The 21,087-nt window shown below is 47.4% G+C and overlaps 1 protein-coding gene across 22 annotated transcripts in view; it reads left to right on the top strand.

The window, feature by feature from the left end:
• The window catches only part of LOC149341952 (pregnancy zone protein-like), a 156,664-nt gene that overhangs the window by 85,842 nt on the left and 49,735 nt on the right, over positions 1-21,087 (top strand). For all 22 annotated transcript variants that reach the window (XM_089544232.1, XM_089544252.1, XM_089544246.1 and 19 more), the window contains 3 exons: positions 8,061-8,150; positions 8,953-9,116; positions 20,650-20,829. In XM_089544232.1, coding sequence (XP_089400358.1) covers positions 8,092-8,150; positions 8,953-9,116; positions 20,650-20,829 — 403 coding nt within the window. In that variant the 5' untranslated portion in view covers positions 8,061-8,091. The remainder of the gene's footprint in view (positions 1-8,060; positions 8,151-8,952; positions 9,117-20,649; positions 20,830-21,087) is intronic.

The raw sequence follows: 21,087 nt of genomic DNA, 5'->3' as shown, positions 1-21,087 counted from the left end.
AAACTGACGTCACAATAGCAATGGAGGTCGACATAGTTAAGCCTACTGCCCATAACAAAGAAATGAAAAGGGGAGGGAAAAAGATAGGATAGGGAAAGGCTTTCGTATTTCCGCTCTCAAGCAGACTTAAGCGCAATCTTGCAGTTTTTTATTCGCTCTATGCGTCCCAACATAGGTTACAGTTTTTCATTCAAGAGAAGGGAGTGGTGAGTGTGGTAGATTTTACTTTGGTTTACATCTGCAATCTTTTTTACTGCAGTAAATTTACTGAATTCTCGCACTCATGGTGAAATGTTTCTACATCGATACATGGATCGTGTTCTTGTGTTATCGGAGACAGAGTAACCGGAATGGCGATGCTGGATGACTGGAGCTTTTATTATTTTCATCTGTGCGTGCAGAAAGTAAATACCTAGAACCTGTCTGTTTCCTGGAAAAGCGGTTATACTGTTATTGGGATGCGTGGCAGTCGTTTCCGATTGCGCCCTGAATTGATTATTCACAGGGGAACGTGCTTTCGGATCGAACTTTTGGTCAGAGCGAGTTCGTTCACGCTCTCAGAATTTTTTTTTTTCAAATCAGTGCGAGAAGGACAGGATAGAAAGGAAGAGTTAATTTAAAGGTACATTCACTAAAAGAGCACTTCCTGTTTTAAGTGATCATGTTCGTCCCGTTGTTTTCACGCTTTTCTTGGAAGATATATTTGTGCATTCGAAACTCTAGTGTATCATACAATCGCCTTTGGAACAATTTCGAATGTTATGCTAATAAAATTGTACTGTTATGGCCCACATTATTATGTTTTTGCTTACAATAATGGCGGTCGTATGCTGAGAGCCTTGCAGATGGGTAAATAACAATTTATCGCGAGCGTATGTATAAATTCTAGGTTGACAACGGCAGAAACAGCAGTGAAAAGATATTACACTAGGCTGTACAAAATTAACTGCGAAAAGAATTCATTAGATGCAAGGCTGCAGGCGTAATCCGCCTCTAAAATATTGTGAATAATGTAGGATATAAGGACAATTTTATTTGAGCATGTTTCCACAGGTACCTGCTTATTACCACTTGTAACATTGCTGTATAGCTCAAATTACAAGGTAAAATTTTATATCCATAAATCGTATTTAATCTTAATTTGATGTCTTACTATTACGGCTGAGCTAAAACGCCGACTTTGAAAGCGACACGGGAGCGATGGAGTTGCAAACATGCTCTGCTGACGAAGAAGACGAGAGCAGAAGATTTATGATTCGTTTGAGATAAACCTGAATGAATTTTTATCTTGTTTGAATCTGCACCAATCCCTGGTCAATCCTCCACCGTGGGTATGTGCCATCGCTTCAGAGGCAACAGCAATCCACTTCAACGCGAAGCGCACTATGACGTCGCCCACCGTGGTCACCGGTACGTGGCCTCCACCGAAAGTAATTTCATTTATGGCCCTGCTGCAGTGTTGTGATATTTTTCTCCGCTAGACTCGCCCAGAAGTTGATCGAGCCAAGGATCTATGCCATTAGAGAGTGCGAGCTCTCGCACTCAGAAGTGTCCCATTAGTAGAGCCGAGAACAGGTACGGTGCCGTAGCGCTGCAGGCCCTCTGTTGCACTGATATGGCGGAAGCCACTTGAAGCGACTCTGTAACGCGCTGCGGCTTGCAGTTGAAAGAAAGAGGGCGGCCATGGTTTGCATAACAAAGATCCGCGCTACCGTTAGCTGGGGCTAACTCCGAAGAGACCGAAGAGAAGGGTTGTTTCTCGCTAACAGTTGAGGTCCCCTCTGGGTCTTGTAGGGGGAAATTTGGTTGATGATGATTGTTGAAGGATGCTTGACGTCTTGAAGATTCGAATGGCTCAATCACATTGCTAGAGGACACTTCTGGAGAGGTTAACTTTTAATAACAATTAAAAGCACAAAGTAAGATACAAGCAAGGAGAAAACATATTTACACTTGACTGACTCGTAGTTCTACGTGACGAAACCAGCCCTCGGTCCTGCCGAAACAGCTGGTTTTAAACCCTATGTCCCCGCCCTCGGTGGGGAGAATAACCAATCAGGTAACTGCACAAACACGCACCCAATAGATTATTGGGGAAGGGAAAACATCACCAATCAACAATTCGGAAAGGACAACAGAACCAATCAATGATTGGAGAAAGAAGGTAACTCATCGCGACAAACACTGTACACATTATGTACACTTTCTACCATCACGATTTTGGAGAATTACGCTTTCCTGCTGCGAGCTTCGCGAACACTCTCACTTTCCCATGATGCAGATTATTTCAACGTCCGGTTAACCCAAGTTCAAGGAAAGTCACTTGAACCCATCTGTTCAGCATCGTCACTCCTCATGCCTGCAGCTAGCGTGGCAATATTCTGTTGACCGCGCTTCAAGCTGTCAACGCACACCGCTGCAGACATGGGACAAAAGCCACGCACTGTGACGCGGATCCGCCTCGCCGCAAGCACGTGCACAACAGGATGCGACCTAATGAATCCGTCCCTAGAGGCAGTTTGACCTTTCCCGTAAGCCTCCGCTATCCGGCGCTCCCTTATCCCGCTGGGTAGCGAGTGTGACTCACCCCCTTCTCTGCAGTTGTGCGGAGGGCACAAAAGAAAGAAACTAATGGGAATACCACTAACGCGAACCGGATGCGGCAAACAATGTGCAGCACCGCGAACTTCACTCTAACCTTCGGTATGTTTGAAGCAGAGTGCAGTCTATTCGTATGAGTCTGTTGGCCGATACAACTTCAGAACGCAGTGGCTTTTCTCCGTCAAAGGAATCCCCTTCAATCCAATGGCGTCGGCCGATTCTCGACCGGGCTAGTGTGACAAAGCAGGGAGCGGTAGATGAAAGGGGATAAACCCTTCACTCTATTGTCGGGGATAGAACCCTCTCTCCATTGTGGCGCCGCTCCCTGCATTATCACGCTAGCAGGCTCATGAGAATCGGCCGACGCCATTGGCGGGAAGGGGTCCTTTGACAGGGAAAATCCGCAGCGTTCTTGAGTTGTATTGGAATTTAGTCTTGCTTTCTTTCACCTTACAAAGCACGCCAGAGAAGAGAAAAACAATGAAACAAAGAGGGAAGGAAAGAGAGAAAGACAGAAGCAAGGAAAGAAAGAGGGAAAGGGAAAAGTCATGAAACAGGAAGATATGAAGAGAGAAAGGAAGAAAAGGTGAATCAAGAGAGAGAAAGAAGGTAAGAAAGGAAGGAAGTGGAAAGAAAGAAAGAAAGAAAGAAAGGAAGAAAGAAAGGAAGAAAGAAAGAAAGAAAGAGAGAAAGAAAGAAAGAAAGAAAGAAAGAAAGAAAGAAAGAAAGAAAGAGAGAAAGAAAGAAAGAAAGAAAGAAAGAAAGAAAGAAAGAAAGAAAGAAAGAAAGAAAGAAAGAAAGAAAGAAAGAAAGAAAGAAAGAAAGAAAGAAAGAAAGAAAACGTCTCACCCAGAGGGAGAAATATCGCTATAGGATGGAGAGGACTAGGAAAGAAAAATACTGCGGTGACATGTTCAGTAAGTCAGCACATTGCGGACGTTTCATGAGGCGGCGACTAGGTGACGAAGGGTAGGAGAGAGGGCTTGAGTACTGTAAGCTTGACAAGGGCTTCACGGATGGAGTATCTCGAGGACCTTGCCTCCGCACTCGCACTGTGTGCCCCTCCAGTCGAGAAGACGTGCCCCTCGACAGCATCCTCAGCTGCGCCCGTTCTTAGCACACAGTCGCTTCGCTGGTTGCATGCCGAACTTTGCGTTGTTTAGTGTCCTGCATTTTAGCACTTTAGTAAGCATTTATTTGCCTTCTGGGCAGTCAACGACCACGTGTTTTGCTCCCTAAGGAACAGACTTGGGCCTGTTCTTCCGAAACACTTTTGTACGCGTTTAGTTTGTTACGCTCTACTTATTTATTCGTACACGACCGGACGAAATATGCAGCTTGTATTGTTTCTTCCCAGCTTTTCCAGTCGATACTGCAGGAATTTCTTTCCGAAGCCCTCGTAATTGCGTTGCTGGATAAAGAGCACCAAAGGGAAACGCGTGAAAGCGGAAGACAGAGGCCAGAAAGAGGTGGAGTGTTCTCGGCGCACTCTCTAGCTGATTGGGTTTGTTATGCAAAGAGTTGCATGTTCCTTTGCGCTTACGTAATGCGCCAGGACGGCTGGCAGCGCGCGGAAGACGGGCTGCCATTTCTTCTCTTTCGCTCTCTTACACTCCACTTCCTTCTCTTCCGCAACTTCTTGCTTTTCTTGCCAAATTTTTCTCCTTTCCTAGTACAGAAAGGGTTGTTAAGAGCTCCCCCATCTCGCCTCCCGTAGCAGCAATCATATTCAGGAAACTAGATGCTGATAACTGCGCAGCGGACAAGCGGCTTCTGCGCAGTTATTTCGCATGCATGGACGAACATTTTATCCTACTAGAAGTTGCTCTGATGAACACGAGAAAAGGCTGTGCCCTCAGTTCTGTACAACTGGCAACATAGCGCAAAGGAATTATTAGAGACTTGTTAAAGAAACGAGCAGGAACATGTTTATGATGTTACTGATGCTAGAAGGCTGGTTTCGCGACTAAAGCATCAGCTCGAAGGCATGCATATGCATACTGTCTGCTAGTTATTTATTACGGTTTTCTGCATAAAACAACGTTATGTCTTGCGCTTCACTGAGTTTCAGCATACCTGTTTTGTAAAATTATTTGCTTCACCGCAAAAGAAAAGTACGTTGAAGGTTCGCTATGATGCTTTTCACAGTTGGCGCGCCACGAAGGGTCGTGTTGCTTGCCTGTTTCTTATTATTTGCTTCATTGCCATCACATTCTCCTCAAATAGCGCATCTTTTCTTTTGTTTTACAGTCTACCCTTTCCATAATTCTTGCGCCGGGTAGTTCCTTTCCATGGAGTGCTACATTTGAGGAAGAAGGAGCAAAAATTCGGCCTTGTTTTCCCACAAGAGTACGGTTATTTGTACGATCCGAGGCTCCCTTTTCCCCTCCAGCACCTGTCGCCCCAAGACCTGTGAATGGGCTTCTCCCAAAAGAAGCTGTCGGAAGGATGAAAGCAGTGGTGCGATTGACCGATAAGACAAAAAAATAGTGCTCCTGAGGAAAACCACAATTCGGTGTCTCTGAACAGGCAGGGCCGGAGCTTCATTGGTTTTTCCATCCAGTTCTGGTATCCCGCTGTTCCTCTCCCCTCATGCATACATGAACGAGGGCGGCATTTTTTTCTTCGTTGCGGTTTCTCTGTCTCAGACTTTGTGGGCGAGTTAGGAACCCATGGCGTCGGCACCCGCAGGAGCGGAAATGTTTGCGGATCGCCACGGAAGGACGTGCATAATTAAGGGCATGCCCTTTCTTTGCACAGGAAATTTGCTTCCCAATCTTTTTCTTTTCACCGACCGGCCTTATATACAGCGGCTTGCAGTGCATACAAGCACAGCACTGCTGGAGCCGCACAGGAAGTGTGTCCATATAGTTGTGCTGATCGCAGTGAATCTTTAGAAAGGCAACTTCGCGGGACCCAAGTCGACACTGAGATACGGCTTTTTTGTACGCTTACAGAGCTTCGATCGCGCTCGTTCACAACGCAAGTGTGCGGCAGAAAAACATAACATCAACGGGTTCTTTTTTTTATGTGTGCACTTACATGCGCTAGAAGACCATCCGCGTTGGCTCGGTGGTTATGGTGCTCAGAAACTGACTTGAAAGACGCGGGTTTTAAATCCTGGCCGCGGCGGTCGAATTTCGATGGAGGCGAAATGCAAGAGGCCCGTGTACTGCGCGATGTCAGTGCACGTTAAAGAAGCCCAGGTAGTCGAAATTTCCGGAGCCCTTCACTACGGCATCCCTCATAGCCTGAGTCGCTTTGGGGCTTTAAACCCCCATTAACAATAAAGCACATGCGTTGGAAGACGGAAAGACGATCAAGCCTTTTGCGGCGGAGAGAAGAAAGGGCGGTCACGCACGCCAGTGACAGGGGGATGTGTAGGTGGGATACCCAATGGCTTTTGACGTCAGTGTTGTAACGAAGTGGGGAGTGGTGACTGTAGCGGTGAAGTGCCTGGGCACACTGAGTAAGACGCTGTCGAATACTTGCGGGAGCGAGCATATCTCCTCGGTGTCTAAAGGGTATAGACGATTTCGTGACGAAGCTTTTAAGAATTACAGCATTGAGCTTCGTGCGGGAAAGGTACCTGATGTTTTGAAGTTATGTCTGGTGCTTTTTACCTGCTATAAAGCTCATGGACCTCTTCTGTTTTCATTAATCAGACAGCTGCAACAACTGAAACAAAAAGTCTAACAGACTTTATAAGCTTTAATCAATGTCAAGGAGACGCTGACAGACACGCAAGAACAATGCTGTTTATTCTAAAGGAAGTCCTTTTTCTACCTGCCGCAGTAAAAACCATTAAAAGCAGCGTGCTGTGTACTGAGAACATATAAGTATTAACACTTCGCTCATTATTTCGATTGTCTTCGGCATAAGGCCTAAACTGTGATGTTCGTATCTAAGGGGTTGTTGAGAATTCTGTACCTAATAGTATTTTTGATTGTTTTTTTTTTGTTGGTTTTCACCGCCGCGGTGGTTCAGTGGTTGTGGTGCTCGGCTGCTGACCCGAAAGACGCGGGTTCGATCCCGGCTGCGGCGGTTGAATTCCTGTGGAGGCGAAATTCTAGAGGCCTGTGTACTGTGCAATGTCAGTGCACGTTAAAGAACCCCAGGTGGTCGAAATTTTCCGAGACCTCTACTACGGCGTCTCTCATAGCCTGAGTCGCTTTGGGACGTTAAACCCTATAAACCAACCAAACCAACCACGTTTTTTGGTTCTTGGTTTTTGAGGAAAGGAAATGGCGCAGTATCTGTCTCACATATCTCGGTGGACACCTGAACAGCGCCGTAAGGGAAGGGAGGAAGGTGGGAGTGAAAGAAGAAAGAACCGACATTGCACAGCACACGGGCGTCTTTTGCGTTTCGCCTCCATCGAAACGCGGCCGCCGCGATATGATGTGCACTAAAATCGCGATCGACACCAGAAAGAAGAGATGGCACAAAGGTCCATGCGCACCCGTTTTCACAGCCATCTCGTGCTTGTTTCTTCTCGCCCGCCTCGCCTCACGCCATGCATGCAGGCAACCGCGACCAGCCATTATCGCAGTGCCGTCGACGAGCAATGCAATCGGGCATGGCGACAAAAGAAGGCAGGCCGCTGATGACCTTTTCCGGCCAACCGGCCTTCCGCTTTCTGCGCTGCCTTTCTTCTTGCTCTGTAGCTCAGCGCCGTAATCAGGGCACGCGCCCGAGGCTTGCACCCTTCCAGATTGCACGAGGATTCGGCTAACCCCTGTTTCTAATAGTCGGCAGGCAACGGCATCGATGGGGCCATAACGAACGCCGCCACCCGCACTTCCGCACCCTTTGTTCTCGCTATATACTGCACGCTTGAGCTCTGTGCAGAGATGAAAGCGAAACTCGGGGGACAGGAAGGAGGCGGCGGATGTGTCTTTGAGAGCAGCTTCGATCGCGCTGATGTTTACAAGGGCTTTGTCATCGCGCTCAACTAAAGGAACAGAATGCTATCCCCAGGCGCGAAAAGACGCGCTTACAATGGAAGGTGCAAATCTGATTGCTAGGCCCCGCTGATGCCGTGAAGTGAAGCGGGATAGAAACTTCCCCCTTCAGTCGAGCTGCTCAGGCTGTGCATCGAAAGGATGCTTGCATGAGGAGGGCTGCTCAGACTCTGAAGTTCAGCTTATTTTTTTCCCACCTGAATGCTGGAGCTAACTTACTGAGTTTCTGTGCCTACAGTAGGAGACAAGAAGACTGCATGGAACTCACCGGACAGTTGCGCTTTTCGCGAACGATATTTTTCTGTCCTCTCCCTCCCCAGTTTTATTAGTACTATTTGAAGATTGTTCTGTAGCCTGCCACTCATGATTTCCTCAGTAATGGCTTGCATTTATTCGTTTCCTTCGTTTGCACTAGAGCACACAGCAGCAACAAAAAAGCAGAATTTTACTCCGTAGTGTAAAGATCGTAACGCTTCCTTCTGCTTGCATTTGCAGGTGACCAGAGGTGCCAGTGGCCAGAGCCAGAATGCATTGGGGCACCTTCATTTTAGCCTTTGGTACCTTGGCATTGCGCCTTGGTGAAGGGTAAGTTGCACATTTGTCGTCAGGCTTGCGCGTATCGATTGTATAGTCGGACAGCGCTACCTGAAGTACGAAACTTTTTGTTGATAGTTTTATTTTCGTAACAGCATGCTTTGTGCCTTCCTTTAACACCTCTTTCACTATCATACTAGAAAGTAAGAAAAACCAAAAGCAGTTGAAAGCGGCTTGCCACGACAGTGAACCCCTTGCGAGAATCCGCCTTACGGGCTTCCCCACCGCTCTCCGTTTCAACGCCAGAGAAAACGGGCGCCACGACTGTACCAATGATAACGTGAGAGCGCATTAATTCTCGTGAGTGCCTTTGGATAAGTGTTTAATCTTTGTTCTCCCCGATTCTGGTGCTCGTCCTCCAGCCCTCGAAACGCTTTTTACGACAGACTGCAAGTTGCGTAACGGGAATGCAGTTCACGAAATTCACTCGAAGGAATCACAGAACAATGGTGATGTTGAACGATTAAACTAAACTATTCTTCAGAAGAGCAAGCTTTGGGGCTAGATGGTATTGCGCGTTGTGAACAAGCATTGTTTCTGTCTTTTCTTTCTCTGCAGTGAAGCATGTTTATACCGGTTCGTTGCTTTTCTCTGCGCTATAGACAGTGCTAAGAGCCGCTCTTGCCGACACTTCGGATGTATGCCGAGCAGACAGGAGCCAGCCAGCTAAACAAAACAAAAGTAGCATCGAATCTGTGTTCCGAAGTGCGGCCCCATTTTTGTTCTCATACGCGCAGTTGGACGGAAGGGCCGATGATCTGTGTGCTCCTCTATCCCTTTTCTTTTCTGACAGTGGGTACATCTTCACGGCGCCAAAGATCCTGCGCAGCGAAACGGACGCGCTGTTTCGCCTAACGCTCACCGACGTCAAGGAGGATGGCAAGGTCGTCGTCCGCCTGCTCAAGTACAACAACGACAGCATCGTCTTGGCGGAACAAGAGTACGACATCAAGAACGGTGCGCACGATTACTCTTACTGTTCGCTCTGCTAGCCTTTGCTGGCATGACCTTTATTGCTTGTCTGGATTCTGTCTTCCTTTCCATGAAGTAAGTAAAGAAAAACTCTGAATGAAACGTTTTCGTTCTCGAGATGTCGTGGGTTTTCATCTATTTTTCTGTTCCGCGGTCGCATTTCTTGTTCTTTTAAATTGACCTTCGTCTCTTTCGCTTATCTCCGCGTCCGTTCGTATTGTAGGCAAGCTTATTTAATCCTAATAACGTGCGCACTGCGAAAACATTTATTGCACCAAAAGTCATGTATCGCACCTGAATCGCGTCGCTGGAAAGATTTTTCGCTTTCTCTTCAATAAGACACCTCGCAGGTTTAGCCGAGCGCTGATCAGTATGACATATTTCGGCGACCGCAGCAGAATAAGGCTTCTCAATGTTGTGGGGTGTTTAGCCTATTTGAAGAGATTATAAGTCTTAAGGAACTTTAGGCGCGAAAAGTGCGCGGTCATTAACTCATTAGCAATTAATATAGAAGAACTTCTTGCTGGACGAGTTGGTGCATAGCTTTATTTCATAGTGCATAGCTTTCTTGCATAGCTTTCAGCCACATTCCCCTGCGCGCTCATCACAGCGGTAGCCGAGGACCTTCTTCAGAAGATAAAGAAAGGCAAGCGCAGCTGGGGCCTTTAGCGCTTGATATTGGCTACGCGTTTCTATTGACGTGGAAGATCTGTTATATTCTGTGCCTCATAATGAATTGTTCGCAGCCGTCCAAGAATGCATTGTGAGTTCTGGTGAAATAGCGTTTCAAAACTCGGCTGGGGTTTCTGTAGATAGCTTCATGTCTCTGCTGGAATTTTATTTGCAAGCCACGTTTATCTCTTTCAAACACGGTTTTTACATTCAAGGACAAGGCATTTGCATTGGTTCCTGTGTCGCCCCGATCCTCTGCGAAACATTTTTAGCTGCCATTGACCGTTCCTTGACTGAACATCTTACTAAACACGGTATTCTTAAGTAGTTTAGATATGTGGATGATTATTTAATTGTTTTTTTTTCTTTTTCTAAAGAAAAAAACGCTGACCTCCACTGATTCAGTTAGCAGTGTTTTAACTCCTTTTTGGGCAATATGGCAAAGGCTTGGTTTTCACGAACGAACTCCGAACGAACGGTTCATTGCAGTTTTCAGACATTAAATTTCAGGTTGGCTTGCATCATGTCTATTGCATATATGCTCCTCGAGCACAGAAAGCACCACTACCCCGTGGTGGTGGCTCAGGGGTTATGGCGCTCGGCTGCTGGCCCGAAAGACGCGGGTTCGATCCCGGCCGCGGCGGCTGAATTTCGATGGAGGCGAAATTCTAGAGGCCCGTGTACTGTGCGACTTCAGTGGACGTTAAAGAACCCCAGGCGCTCGAAATTTCCGGAGCGCTTCACTACGGCGCACCTCACAGCCTGAGTCGCTTTGGGACGTTAAACCTTAATAAACCAATAATAAACCAAACAGAAAACACTACTTCCATGTGATTCTGCACATTCAAAGATTGTGAAAAGAACAACTGGAAACTCGTGCCTAGAATCAGCCTTAACCAAACCACGAGAGCATGAAATGCTATCCAGCTTTCATAATCTGATCACCAGGCTGCTTTCAGCCGGATTCCCCTGCTCGCTCATCACAGCGGTAGCCGAGAACCTTCTCCAGAAGATAAAGAAAGGCAAGCGCAGCTATGACCTTGAGATCTTGCGGAATACAAAGCCGCCAGTGGTTGCATACATGCGCTAAGTCGCCCACAATTAAAAAAAAAAAAGTTGCGAACAGGCATGGTATTCCGGTTGTTTTTTCGGCCCCAAAAAAGCTTGATGAGTTATGCCCCGGGATCTCCGAAGAAGGAGACCCACAAAGCGCATGTACAATGAAACATGCTGAACAGTATGTGAAATGTTCTACGGGTATGGTCTATCAAATCCCGCTCAAGTGCGGACGCATGTATGTCGGCCAGACTGGACGCTGCGTCAATGAACGCGCAAGACAACACGCTGTTTCTATACGAGAAAAGAAGGGGAGAACTTGCCCGCCCAGTGCATTTCATGTTCTGGTTGTGAGCCGATGCTCAAAGACATCGAGATCCTGGGCAATAATAAAAACAAAATAGCCCGCGAACTTTTAGAAGCATTCCACATCAAAGAAAAAGGCGACAATTATGTCAGCGATACCTCGGTCACCTTATATGATAGGGAAAAGAATTTTATCCGTGGCTTTGTTCTTTTTTCTTCCCTCTTCCTCCTCCTTTTTTTTTTGCACGTGTGAATAATACATATATATGCTGTTGTGAAAACAATACATTCAGTTGATAGTTTGCGCTCGATCTGTCATCTTCTGCTCTTTCCTGTGTACGTTTTTTTCGTGTGCGAAACGCTATCCCAAGATCAAGGTTAGACTCATGGGCTGTGCAATTGGTATCAGGTCTCTTGCTTCTGTTCTCGTAGCTCTGACAAAGTGGACAATATGACATTTTCATTTTTCTGCTTTTTCTTAGCTAGATCACCTGCCACACTAATTCAGACACGGGCGCGAAAAAAACTTTTTTTCTTGTGTGCTGAGTCGTTTGCTTTCTTTGTTTTTTAGAGATATGCTGCCTCGAACGCTCGCCGGAATAAACGGTGCTGATCAGTAAAACTAAGGAAATGAAGAAAAAGTGGTTCTTTCCCACTGGCAACCGCGGCCAAATGGCGGACAAAGTATACTGAACTTCCATTCGTATAGTTCATCACAAGCGACCGCAGTTTAAGCATTCCATTTGGCTGTAGAGTGAGACCTCAAGGTGATAATGAGGCTCTAAAGAAATGCTGGGAGTGGGAAGCTGTTCAGTGCTGTTGGAGACCTGTCAAGCTGGGTTACACTACATTGACTCTCCTCTCTCACCAAACATAATAGATAAAAACATAAACTGACTTCTTTGCGCGCACCCACGCACGCTCTCAGTGTGCCGGCATTCTGCTGGGTCACGATACCGCACTGACTCGGCTGTTCAAAGTTTGGCTTCCTGTTTATCGGAAAGACTTCCTTTGAAGCGCGACTCTGCCTTTACGAACGCCACGACGAACTCCAGTGCCGCGTTCGCAGCATCCGGCCGCTTTTCTCCATTTCTTCTCGAGGCTTAAAGTGCAGCCTCTACGACGCCTCACGCGTCTCTTCCGAAGGGAAAAGAAGAAGAGGAGAAGAAAATGATAGGATTAGGGCCTTTGCTTTCTCGGGCCGTTTACATGGGCGACGCCGCATTTTGTTGCCTAGGCTTGCATTCGTGAAGAATGCAACGATAATAAGAACAAAACACAGACAAGCGAACTAGATTTGGAAAAACTGCACGCTTGATCAAAACGCACTTAGCCTGTGCGTGCAGTGGAAGACACTGGAAGCAGCGCTCTTCCATACTCCATTCTCCACTGAACAACGCGCATTTCGGATAGTGAATTAGCTAGGTTTGCTCTGCTTAAATTTGGAGAGGTGTTCCCGCCGACACCAGACAACCACTATAAATTTGCACGTATGATACGCCTACCACGTGTCTTATATAATACGCGAGGTACGTTATGGAGTGGGAATCATTACAGCAACAGAGGCACACAGGCAAAGAACGGATAATGCAAGGTGTGATTTCAATGCCCTTCTTAAGTGTTCGCTGTATACTGAGTCCCAGAAGAACATAGCATCATTCCACAGAATAAATCAATCATCAATAGTCTCTGGCGTATTGCAGAGGTGGCAGTTCACCGTCCATGGCAGAAATATCTCCTTAGCATGAAGCCATTCCTTGACGGGCAGCGTCGATGAGTGCAGTTGAAAGAAGAACGTTTTTGCACCAGAAGAAATGCACATTCCCTTAACACTTTTTAGAACACCTGTGTCAAGGAACTCCAGAAAAGGTTGCCGATGCAGCGGTGCAGGAAACAAATACTCTATAAGTACTTGAGTTTTCTGCCCCCTAGAGAGGCTATACAGGTAGTCAAAAGAGAAGCGCACAGTGAGGAAATTGAAGGTGTCAGCAAGTTCCTTAAGCAGTCCCCACAAAGGCCCCTCACGAATGTGTCGAGTCGGTGCGAATAAGGAAGGCAAATCAGCACTAAGAGGCCGAATAACAGCAGCCACTAAAAAAAGGTGGTTTGTCGATTTGAAAAAGAAAAAGAATTGGCAGTGGTTTAGCTCTGGTTAAACCTGGACGACTGTGAAAGCAACGAGGAGAGAGAGAGAGAGGTTATGGAGAGCGCGCGGCAGCGGTGGCGGCCCCGGCACGCTAGCTATGCCCGCTACTGCCCATGCGCAACTGACTAGCGTGACGGCGGCACCTCTGAGCCACCCGCGCAGCGACGGCGGCGGCGCGCCAGCTGTGCGCCATGTGACGTCGCTGCTCCTCGCGCATGCGCAGTATGGCCTTTCGTCAGCTCCGTGAAATGGCTCGGCGACTCGTGTAGTGTTGCTTTCACAACAAAAAACGCGAAACAAGCTGATGTACGAATAAAAGCCCATTCCGGCATACTCTAGACAAAGAAATAGATTGACACGACGCATGGGATCCCATCGGGAGCGCCATACGATGGTAGCGAATATTCTGTGCATCACCTGCACTTTCTTCCTCGCACAGTGGGGAACCTGCAGCACGTAGGAAAGTTTTGAAAATAAAAAAATGTTGCAGACTTGAGCCCGATGAAACACTGACAGTTTCTTACCCATCCAAGCCTGGGTTCGTCGCCTCATGAGTAGTATCATAGATTCGCAGTAGGCTCCTATGTTGCGAATTGGGTGCAGAGGAACCGCTAGCTACTGAAGGGCGCCGCAGTAGCAGCTTATGCCACCTTATTCCATTGTACTGCTACTGAGGGCCTTTCAAGCTGCTTTATGCAGCTTTTGCCTCAGTTTCCACCATTTTCTTTAAATCGAAAATAAATCAAATCAAATCAAAATCAAAAATTACTTGGCCTTGCACCCCAAGTACCCAATCAAAATTGCCTTCGATTTATCTAAATTGAGAACCGCACCTGATACGTCACAAAACTGTTCAGTCAAATATACTGCCTCAAGCACACTCTTTTTGTCAGAACAAAAGAGGGCGATATGATCACCATAGGCTAAAATCTTAATTTCACATTGTGCCCGGGCGAAACCACAGACAGTTGCGCCTTTAATATTACTGAGGCAAACGGGTTCAAGATATGCGGCAAACAACAAAGGCGATACTGGACAGCTTTGGCGAACAGATAATTCCAGTGGTATAGGTTTGCTTTGCTCTTGGTTAGCAGTTAGCCTTGTATAGGACTCCTTATAGCCCAGTCTTATGCCCCTGAGCAAAATAGCCGCAATATTCGCATGCTCCAAGAATGCAAACAAGAAATCGCGAAGAACTTTATCAAATGTATTTGCAAGGTCGATCTGAATAACAGCCACTTGGTCGGTCTCATCTGATACTGCCTCCAAGGCTGAACGTACAATATGAATATGATTTTGGATGCTGCGGCCTCTGATTACGCAGACCTGACGCGAACCTTCTCTCTCGGACGACCTTCTGTCGGGCCACAGCAAGCCGACCGCTCTTGTTGCTTGGACGAATGCCATTGACCGCGCATTCAGCGGCATCAAAGCAGCCATTGCCGGCGCGACGCTCCTAGTTCATCCTAAATGTGACGCGCCCACGTCCATCATGGTTGACGCATCGAACACTGCTGTCGGCGCGGTCTTGCAACAGATCGTCGCTGGTGTTTGGCAGCCAATCACCTTTTTTTCCCTGAACGCCGCTATAGTACCTTCGGCCGAGAGCTGCTAGCAATATATTCAGCCGCGAAGCACTTCCGTCATTTTCACGAGGGACGCACCTTTCATATCCTCACTGACCACAAACCTCTGACGTCCGCGCTGGCATCCAGCAGTACCTCCTATGCTTCTTGCGAAATCAGGCAGCTCCCCTACATTTCCGAATTTACCTGCAACACTCGTCACGTCAGCGGCAGTCTAACATAGTTTCCGACGCTCTTTCTCGTGCTGAAGTCAATGCGACGGACAATGGAGGGCCAACAATCGACTTCATGGCTATGGCTGCTGCTCAACGAGCCGATGCCGTGCTGCAACGGTTTCGCACGCGTGACACCTCTGGTGTTGGAGGACGTCTTGCTCCCTGACTGCGCCGTTCCCCTCGTTTGTGATGTGTCCACCGGTCGCCCTCGCCCCTACGTGCCTCCACCATACCGACGAACCGTCTTTGATGCCCTCCATTCTTTGGCCTATCCTGGCATACGCGCAACACAGCGCCTTGTCACGGCTCGTTATGTCTGGCCTCACATCAACGTCGACGTTCGCCGCTGGTTGCGCACGTGCCTGAGCTGTAAGCAAAGCAAAGTGCTTCGACACACTGCGACTCCGCTTGGCACGTCCGCGCCTCCGGACGCCCGCATCAGCCACCTGCACGTCGACCTGCACCTGCACCTGCACATTGTCGGTTCCCTTCCTCCCTGCGGGAACCACCGCTACCTGTTAACCTGCATTGACAGGTCCACGAGATGGCCTGAAGCGATGCCCCTTCTGGACATAACGGCGGAGTCGATCGCAAGAGCACTCATCACACTCTGGATAAGCCGCTACGGTGTCCCTCGCACCATTACGACTGATCGTGGTCGTCAGTTTGACTCCATCTTATTTGCCAACCTATCTCGGTTCCTCGGCGTCAATCACATCAAGACGACCTCTTACCACCCGATTTCCAACGGTGTCATTGAGCGTTTTCACCGGCAGTTGAAAGCTTCACTTATGGCGTCCGCTTTTCCTTCACCACGAATTAAGCGCCTACCCTTCGTCCCGCTTGGTCTCCGCACCGCACTTCGCAGTGACTCTTCTACCTGTGCAGCAGATCTAGCGTTTGGCACTACTCTCCGTGTCCCTGGCGAATTCTTCGAGCCCTCGCCACCCACTCCTGCTGGCGTCTCAGATTACGCGTACCGTCTACGTAGCGCTATGAGCACTGTCGTTCCACCACGTCAGCGCCAGTATTCTCTTCAAGACCCCCCCCCCCCCCCCCCCCCCCCGACCTTTAGCGGTGCACTCACGTCTTTGTTCGCCATGACGCCGTACGCCCGCCCTTACGGCCACCATACGATGGTCCGTACCAAGTGCTCCGGCGTGCTCCTTAGCACTTTCTCGTGCTCATCAACGGCCGGGAGGACACAATCTCAGTTGACCGCCTTAAGCCTGCTCACCTTGACTCCGACGTCATCGCAAACTGTGCCGCTGTCCCCTCCTGTGCCAGTCCTCGCCGCGTACGATTTGCGCCAACAGTATCCGCTTTTCGCAGTTCACACTTCACTCATGGCTTCTTCATCTCTAGAGGCGGGGGGAGGGGGGGGGGGCTATAGCGTGCCATCGTGATCCAGCCGCACAAGACGACGACAGCCCCAGCACGCCTGCCAAGCACGCGCAGACTGGATTTCGTGGCTGCTTAAATGTCCCGTTCCCGCCTGGCTGAGCGGGTCCTGCCAAATATATTTGTGGAGACCCGACAACGACTTGTGTCTGCGATTCATCTCCACAGCAGCAATATAAACGAGACATGACAAGCCAACGTCGGCTAACTGTCGCACATGTCGCCATAGTTATGTATGTTGTGCGCCACGCAGATGAGGCTTGAGGTCTGGTCTTTATACATGCCACTCTATTCCACATACTCTGGGATTCCCCTCGGGATTCCTCACCCCCCCCCCCCCCCCCCCTCGAGGTTTTCAACTCTCCAATCCAGACTAATGGGAGGCCGCATTGCTCAGTTCCAACTCGGACACACAGATCAGGGTTGGGACAAGAGCCCTAGAAGTCGCCGAACACCACGGGCTCATGGCCACGTGATGAGGCTATAACCCCACACCATCTGCTACTTTCGTCGGCGGAAATAAAGTTTATCCTCCTCCTCCTTATATTTTGCGATGATTATGGTCTTGGTAAGAAATACTTCGCGGTCTTTGCAGTCCGTATAGTGAATGAACATGTTTTTGCGTGATTGGTTTTCTATATCTTTAGCAGGCTCGCGTAGACGATCATTTATACAGCGGCCTCTCTCACCGATATAGTATCGGTCACATGGCAAAGGTATCTTGTACACACCGCAGCAGCCGTTAGCAAACTTTTTCCGGTGCTTTTTTTCGCAGGTTTTCTTCCTTTTTCCTTGCTTGACTCGTTTCCACATCCCACTTAGTTTGGTCCTGGCGAAGAAAAGCAACCTCACGCCAGCTTAGCTCACAGGCTTCTTCAGATTTGATGGCACCTTATGTACATATATGATGCGTGCGTTTTTTTTTTCATAGCTGATTGATCAGCGTTGGCGCACACATTCTTCGGAATTTTTCTTTCCGCGTTAAATGACTCAGCTACATTCTATAGCAACTAGATCCACGCCCACTGACGGAAATGAAGATTCTCGGCCACTGGCCGCGGCGGTCGTCGGCGGAGAAGGCCTCCAAGGCACTGCTCCGCTTCTTGAGAACTTCTGGCCTGCACGATAGACTGTGACTTCAACGAACACTGACGTTTTAGAGTGACTTCAATTTTCTGTTATTCTCCTTTCTCCCTGATCAGCAGTTTGCTGGGCGCAACCTGTGCGATAAAAAACTAAGTCATCGGCTTAACGCATGATCTTAGCAAATTTCGCGTTTTCACACATGGCTTAAAGACGCCTGTCGCAACAAGCCAAATGTAAGTCACTGAGTATGGGAGCTATGCTGGATGCAGTGCACACCCGTTGCCTATGGATAAACTATTTGTTCTCAATACTAGCTAGCGTAGGCTGCTAATAAAAGCTAAGCATTTCTAAAAACCTTCTACGTCTCTCCCACACGTGTTCTGAAACCTGGTGGCGCCAAAATGGTCAATGCGCTGGCTGATTTCTGCGGTTACAGCATTCTGAGGCAGGGAATGGTATAAATCCTCGACATCGCTTACTTGAGCTGGCCATTTGTTCTGCAGGAAGTCCGACACTGCCTCAGGTTTCCTTGTGAGCTGAAGAGGAAAGGGCAGTCGACTTCTAAATGCGATAGGCGCTTCTGCAGGAATGTCGCGATTTCACGTTGCCAAGTATCGCGTTCGGACACTATGACACAAAAGGACAGTTCTTTTTGTGGGTATTGGCACTGAAGAAGATCGTGAGCTAGATGCCTTCGATGTTCTCACAGATGAAACTAGCTTCAAAAAGCCAGCTCGCTCCCAAAGCTGGACTGCTTTCAATAATTCAATCAATAATTAACGCACCATCTGAGCGGGAGAAATTGGGGAACACTGAGTTATGTTTGTTCTCGTTTACAGAAACGCCACTAAAATTAGGTAGACAGCCTGATCATCAGATATTCCAGAAAGTATCTGGAAGTTTGTTTTCTCTTTTATGGTCCTGCTCAAAATGAAAAGGTCTAGAAGCGATTTCGTGCTTTCCTGTATTCTAGTAATCCCTTCAAGGACTTGTAACAAATCGAAAGTGAATTCTAGGTCTAACTTTGCTTCACCTATCATGTCATTGCAGTTTTTAAGCGACATGGTTGGCCAGTCTGTGTTAGGCAGATTGAAATCTCCAGACGGGATTACTTGCCACACAAGTCCTCCACGTAACAAGCAATGAAATGTCCTAATTCTGCGAAGTAGGAACAACATCTCACATAGCCTTTTATGCGTCTATGCCTACATCTCACTTCCAGGATAAATGAAAATTTCTCCGTTTTCTGTCTTCTATAAAAGGAGGAGTTCGCAAGACAGATGATCCCGTAGAACAAGCATGGCAAAGAACATAAGTAAGCTTATAGGAGGCTGCGGAAGGAGAAGAAAGGGAGAAAAACTGCGCCGGGTTTTCAGCTTGGAAGCCAGATATGGGCGATATTTCACTTACTGCATGAAGTATGGCACCTTCCAGACGCTTTGCGGCCGCGTTTGTCTTTTGCGTTTACTATTTGTTTTTAAAATGGGCAGTCCTTGTCCATTCAGAGACTATGGCACTGAAACATTGAAAGCTTAGCGCTCATTTTACGCGTTCCTTCTAAGAGAATACCCCTTGGTATCAACGCACTGAGCGCACGGGTTAACGTGCAGCGAACTTCAATTAAATTTTATATTCCTAAAAAGCGAATTTAGACTCTCTCTTTAGCTTTCATTTTTACGTCCGTTTTGTTTCAATCCTCGTTTTTTTTTTTCAATTAACTAGCTCTCACAACGCCGCAGTTTATTTCGACCTGTTTTGGTTTCTGGGAGAATTTTTTTTACTTTTATTTCATTGGTAAGCGTTTCCTCTGCTACATTCTGTATTTAGTATAGGATTTTTGTTTGCATGTTTCTGCATGCGCTTTTTCGATTGCATTCTAGATAACAGGTAGCACATAATAAAAAAACCAGTGTGCAACGGGATGCTTTTTGGTGGCGATTTCTCTAGAAATTAGCATTTTTTTCATCATGAGTACAGAAGCTCCCACGAATCCGGCTTGTAACCCGGTTGCAGAGATGAATTAAAATCTCGGTTCGAAGAACCATGGAAAAGTTTCAATACTTTCTGGAAGACGTATATCCCGTCGACATTAAGTTTGGTCGGGCCGTGCCCGTAGCCGATGTTTGAAGTTTTATTTCTTTTTTCTGTACTGAGGAAATTATGGTCAACCCACTGAGTCCACTGCAGTTATCAAAAAGAAGGGAGGGTTGTTTTAGCACTAATTTTTGTCTGCGTGTCACCAGCATTAACCTTTCTATGTCAGGTACAATGTCAAAAGCTACGATCTGGAAGCACTATGGTGATGATTCTGAAGCATTTGCTATTGCGAATGTACAGTAATGAGTCGTACTTTCGAACTTACGTTTTGTGTTTCATTGAGGCGACGAAAAGCTAACCGAATTTAAACGGGCATGTCGGTTGGACGTGTGAAGTGTCTGCAGATATTTGTCGTATATACAAGATAAAAGTTCGTTTGGTTTGGTTTGTGGGGTTTAACGTCCCAAAGCAACTCAGGCTATGAGAGACGCCGTAGTGAAGGGCTCCGGAAATTTCGACCACCTGGGGTTCTTTAACGTGCACTGACATCGCACAGTACACGGGCCTCTAGAATTTCTCCTCCGAAGAAATTCAGCCGCCGCGGCCGGGATCGAACCCGCGTCTTTTCGGTCAGCAGCCTAACACCATAACCACTGAGCCACCGCGGAGCGGCACAAGATAAAAGTTGAGAACCCAAAGCATTTTTCGCTTTAGGTTTCATTGGCGAATGTGCCATCATCTGACTTTCAGAAACGCGAAATAGGCAAATTAACATTCTTCTTTCTATTCGTTGCCTTCATCTGCACTAGGCACGAACCGCTGTTGTGTTGCAATAGCACTAGAAGCGAAGGTTATTTAAAAGTACGTACATACACTTGGCTGCGCTATGACCTGGTATTGATGATTCAGGCGTCTCGCAGAATTTATTGATGTATACACATGCATGATCTATTAATCGATGCGGCTTCCAAGAGAGCAGCATTTTGAAGCCCTCTATCTCTACGCATGCGCAGGTGAAAGTACCTTTCTGCCGTTCCGAGTGCCCGAACACCTCGACAGCCAAGCCAAGATCGAAGTGAACGGAACATTTGGAGACTATGTCTTCGGTGATCGGAAAGAAATCGACTTCCAGAAGTCCAAGAACACGATCCTGGTTCAGTCAGATAAGGCACTTTATAAGCCTGGACAGAGAGGTACGAACTGCTTCTCGTTTCCCGTTGTTAGTGACTTCTTTGCAACTTTTATTGGCTCTTAACTGGAAATTTTGTAGGAAAGCAGTTTACGCTACTGATGAGAACTCAAAATATTTGAAGCAAAATAATTTAAATAAGCGATACTCTTGCTTTAAAGAAATTCGAAGTAAAAACTCTAGCTTAATTAAGCTTGAGTTTTTACTTCAGATTTTAAAACAATGCCTCTTGTGCACAAATAGCAGCTCTTTTCTTCGTGCC

This window comes from Amblyomma mixtum, chromosome 5 (genome assembly GCF_055824585.1).
Source record: "Amblyomma mixtum isolate Tamu chromosome 5, ASM5582458v1, whole genome shotgun sequence".
NCBI lineage: Eukaryota > Metazoa > Arthropoda > Arachnida > Ixodida > Ixodidae > Amblyomma > Amblyomma mixtum.
The sequence above is the reverse complement of the archived record's forward strand: the minus strand, read 5'-3'. Positions and strand labels throughout refer to the sequence as shown.